The sequence below is a fragment of the Homalodisca vitripennis genome, chromosome 8 (assembly GCF_021130785.1).
Source record: "Homalodisca vitripennis isolate AUS2020 chromosome 8, UT_GWSS_2.1, whole genome shotgun sequence".
Classification (NCBI taxonomy): Eukaryota; Metazoa; Arthropoda; class Insecta; order Hemiptera; family Cicadellidae; genus Homalodisca; species Homalodisca vitripennis.
In genome coordinates, this window is record NC_060214.1 from 108,952,627 (window position 1) to 108,957,611 (window position 4,985).

At 32.8% G+C, this 4,985-nt stretch overlaps 1 protein-coding gene across 1 annotated transcript; it reads right to left on the bottom strand.

Moving 5' to 3' along the window:
• Window positions 1–653: 653 nt before the first annotated feature.
• Window positions 654–4,394, bottom strand: LOC124367162 (nucleosome-remodeling factor subunit NURF301-like). The gene is made up of 3 exons (XM_046823814.1): window positions 4,332–4,394; window positions 2,331–2,540; window positions 654–910 (listed from the first exon to the last, which is right to left on the bottom strand). Exons 1-3 carry the CDS (start codon window positions 4,370–4,372, stop codon window positions 865–867), a joined length of 297 nt encoding a protein of 98 aa, XP_046679770.1. The 5' UTR covers window positions 4,373–4,394; the 3' UTR covers window positions 654–864.
• Between the last annotated feature and the right edge of the window lie 591 nt (window positions 4,395–4,985).

The following is a 4,985-nucleotide window of genomic DNA, read 5'->3' on the forward strand; positions in this document are numbered from 1 at the left end:
CATAAACAGTAATATTAAAATATTCTGGAGTGTTTACTATCTATTTATTACCTAAACTGAATTTGTTTGACCGTATTTTAAAGATATACAGCAAAACACAATAAGAAATGTTAAGAACCATATCAGGTGCTGCCATCTACAGTACGATTGATTACATCCAACTCAATGGCTGCTGCTGGTTTATTTCCATAAATCCACAGAGGTTGAAGACATGGCTTTCTCCCTCGCCTCGGACCGAATAAGAAATAGGATTATACCAGAAACAGCCTTGATGAGTACAAAATCGGATGGAAAAGACAAATAACTATTAGCACATGATTAAGACCTAGGACAATACAACTACACAGAGACAGGCAGTGAAAGCTTTCCAAACCCAACTTGTCTTTTCTTGAAAATCTCCTTCTATAACTTAAAAATGAACTTTTACTGCTTGTATCTCAAAGAACTAAATATAGCGATAACACAATCCAAAATAATTAGGCCCACAGACGAGCCACGGAGGACTGCAGAATGACACAAACTCCTAAATCAAATTATAATGATCATGAATAACTTGAATGAGTGGGAGAGACCACAATTATGTTTGCCAAGTTCCAAGGTTAAGAAAAACATTTAAAAATTCCTCATCCTTTATCGATAAAAAATGAACTCACCGACAGCTAGCTCAGCAATGTGGTCAGGATCTCCAGGAACCATCCCGGCCGCTTCTTCAATGCATCTTCCGCACCATGTCTTCAACATCCTGCCTTGCTTTCTCTCTTTGGTCCTCTTCCATTTTCTTCTTATCTTCTTCCTCTTTCTTCTCCTTTTCCTTGCGCTCTTCCTCCTCTTGTCTCTCTTTTTCCTTCTTTTCTTCTTCCTCTTTTAATCGTCTCTCTTTGCCTTTCCTTCTGCATTTTCATTAAGTAATCTGAAAATAATAAGCTTTGTTTAACAAAACACTTTAATGCATGCACTACTTTATTATAAATATGATAGAAAGACATTATTTACGAACACAACGCGGAAAGTAACAAAATATCATAATACTAATTCAATGTAAAGCCAGTTTCAGATCCCAGTCTAAAATATAGCTAATAAAGATAAAAAACATGGACCTAACTTAATTAAGTTTTACAATATAATTTTTGTTTTGATAAATCTGAAAATCTGTTACACTACTATGTGTAGCAAGATGTTTTTATCAGCTTGTTCATAATTATTTTTCTTCACACTATAAGATCATGGTGGGGGTTAGTCCCACCTAATCTACCGATTTATTATTTGTATGTACTTTACTCATGTTCAGTGCTTGGTTATACAGTAAATGACAATGGCATTTCCATACACCATTTACATACATACATTTCTAAAATATGTACAAATTATAACTGTGTCTTTTAAAAATAACTGTTATGCAATAAACTGTGAGGTATAAAATTTAAGACACAAAGAATTTTAGAGCAAAAAAGTAACAAATTGACAAAAGAAATAAAAAAAAAACTGCTTTATCTTTGTTTTACAACCCTTTCAGTTTATTAGAATATTTTTGTTTTATTACATTTTTTCTGTACTAGGAAACATTTCAAAATCCACATATTAAAACTAACCTTTATAAAAAATAAAATAACAGTTAACAATACTTGCAAGAATAGATGGACACAAGTCAATAACATATTATAGTAAAGACATTTAAGCATATATTTTGTGGAATAAAAGAAGTTGCTTGTCATCTTGGAATAGTACAGTTGTTCAGTTTGAGATCCTGTATCTTCCATGAGGTTGGATATGACATTATTCAGCTTTACGATGACGTGTAAGTCTCTGATATTACAGAAGTGTTTAACTAACTGTGAAATGATGTTACATTGGCAGTGCTTTGGTCTATAATATTGGATTTTTCTTAACATGTAGCTAGCATTTAGGACACTTGGATCAACTTCAAACTTGGTAAAAACCACCAAATTCCAACAGGGATTAGTTGGTTTATGTGTTCAAGCCAAAACCAAGGATAAATAACAAGTTTTCAGTTAGAAATATCTTCTAGTCAGTTGTACTTTAGCTTTTCAAGTATACAGAAAAGATAACACACGTCTCACATCTAGGAACTAACATTTACAAGATCCAAGCGCAACACTAATACATTTTGTTGACTGATGACAGAATCCTAGCTATTTCATCTCAATAAAATGTTAGGTTTGGAAGATTGTCTTTGACCAGACTCATCTCAACATGTATGGAGAACCTCTAATACTCAGTAGGTCCCTTAACAAATTTAACAGTCAGCCTGAATCGTTTGAAATGGGGCATTTCACAAGTTTTATCACAAAACTGGAATGAATGTAACTTACTGTTCTCTGTCTCCAGGTAGGACTTCTTGTTCCCCTTGTGCTGGTTTGTGATCTTCCTCCGTGAGCTCCATCTGGCGGATGATCTCGTCCTTGAAGTCGTTGATCTCACGGCACAGTGGCGCCTCAAACTCTGTGGGATCCAGAGACTCTAGCAGCTCGTCCAGCTGTGCTGGAGATGAGTAGTACCACGACTCACCATCTTCGCTCTCACTGCAACGTACACCATGTGTCAATATTTACTCATCGCGAGTCAATTATAATTATCTTCCCTATCTCATTTCGATTCACCTAACAAGTTTATTCTGTGTTATATATTTTAATATCTTTTGATGGCATTCACTTGATCTAGCACTCAAATTCAAAATTCATAATCTATTTCCAAATTTTAAACTTATTGGCCTACTTCATTATAAATGTCAGATATCTCTATAGCATGTCAGATTATTCCTGGATGGAATATTTCCATTATGCGCATTTCATATTTTGCTACCAGATTTCAGCATTATCCGAGAGAATTACTACTTCTTTTCTGACATTCTGTGTTGTACTTCCCAATATTTTATTCTATAAATTGATAATAATTGTATATTACAAAGATAGAGTAGGTGCATAATTTTAAGACTTATACAGTTTGAACGTCTGAATGAAAATAAATTTTACTGTTATGGATAAAATACCACTTTTAAACAACTGTGAAAATAACAAATTTAGAGGTAGGTTAATGGATTTTGTATGCATGAGATCTAGCATTGTGGGAAAGATTTTTATAACGTAAGTATTAATATGTAATATAGTTAGGATTTGCACTCGGAAGGTGAGAGATTAGGGCTAAAATCCTGTTTTTGTTCATCAATAGTTATACAATTTAAATTAGGTTACGGCCACATACATATTTAAAGGAAATTCAGTCATTTTACAGGTATTTGGCCTACTGACCACAATTTCAATTTGGTTATTTAAAAATGCATGTGATAGAAAAGAGCAAGTACAATATAATTATTATTAAATACATTAATGCAATTTTTATTATATTTTTAAAGACTAAATGGTACTTGTGCGTAATATTGACCAAACTTATTTTTGTATGTATAAGTATGAAAATTAAAATAACCTATAACGAACAAGAATAAACATTTTCTTGTTGTTGTATTGGTTTAATCTTATCTCAATGGGCAAAGATCAGCTGGGCAACCCATTGATGAGTCGTCTTGGTCAGACATCCTGGTAGAGAGGTTGGTCCTCGGGTAGAATAGGTTGGAGCATGTGCATCCGCCAGGTGATAAGTTTATTTAAATTCGTTTCCTTTTTCTTCAGACCAATATATTTTCCTCGGAAAGATTTAATTAAGGGTTTGAAACTAATTAAGTTATGGGTTGGATAGATTATAAATATGACATTGGGTAGTGTGTAATAAAAGTGAGACAAGTTATAAATTAGGTTAGGCCTGTTTTTGTTATTTTTTAACCATAAAGCATGCAAATAAACTTATATGGTGGTTGGTTATCAATTCCCATAAGTTAATAAACCAACTCCAATTCATTTAGTATAAAACGTATTTTTTTATTGTCAAAAACTAAACTTTAACTAATTTTTCTATGAGAAAAATCCCTGAGAATTACAAGTTTTATCGCAGTTTTTAATTATTTTAAGCTCCTCTAAAACCTGGAATTCATAGTGGCCAGTGCTAGAGTTAAAACACTAACTTGTACAATAATAGAAAGTGACTGATCACCTTAGATCAGGATTAATCTATCCGCTGCCTAACACATCTATTGTTTATCAATCAAAATAGTTAGTTGTCTGTGCTGAAAAATTATTTCCCGAAATTAATGTTTCCATTTCTTACTGGAACACGTATTTTCCAATGAATAAATTCATGATTTGTGATTAATAGAAAAAGATATTTCATTATCAGATTGATATAAAAAAGAAGGATTGGCCTACAAAAATACAATTTAAAAATTGGATTGCAAGCAATTTCAACAGTGAGCGCAAACTTACACAAATATGCGCCTGGTGAGGAACCAGTAACTTGCGGCCATGGCGGGTCAACATTCCCAAGTGTTCTATGTCAGGCAGAGACAATCACAGACTTCCTCCAACGTCAGGGATACAATCCACAACATCCCCAACCACCTACAAGTTTCAACAGTTGGGCTGTGTAAGGTGTATAAATAACGTATTATTCACTTTTAATGTATATCTAGATTCAATTACTATTAATTATATTTAATTAGTAATTAGTTTTATTTATATTCATATCTAAAGTTTACTATTCATTTTAAATGAGCCTCTTATTACCAAAAGTTTTTGGGAAAGATAAAACCATCTCCTACCAATATCCACTTTCGCAATAAATAAGTAAATAAAAAAACTATTCATTTGTCAATAAACAATCAATTACTCACTATAAAGCCGCGAAAAAAGTTGAACAGAACTAGGTATTGCTCTATGTCCAAATCGGTCAGTACATAGAAAAGTATGAATAACCAACATGAATCGTTTAAAATTGGAATTGTTTCTAGTTTGCAGTATTAAAGGTCAAACAAGAAAAGGAGTTCAGGTTAATAAACTTGTTGTTGAGCTGGCCTTAGACTATATCAACTGAATATTTGTTAAGTTTTGTCATTTCAAGGTTAGGTGCAGACAAACTAG

Excerpts from the sequence above, each read along its gene's own strand:
- LOC124367162 (XM_046823814.1), bottom strand. The coding sequence starts at position 4,372 with ATGGCCGCAAGTTACTGGTTCCTCACCAGGCGCATATTTGT. Across the intron at positions 2,541-4,331 it reads CTCACCAGGCGCATATTTGT|TGAGAGCGAAGATGGTGAGT; the intron begins GTAAGTTTGCGC and ends TGTACGTTGCAG. Across the intron at positions 911-2,330 it reads CTACCTGGAGACAGAGAACA|ATTACTTAATGAAAATGCAG; the intron begins GTAAGTTACATT and ends TATTATTTTCAG.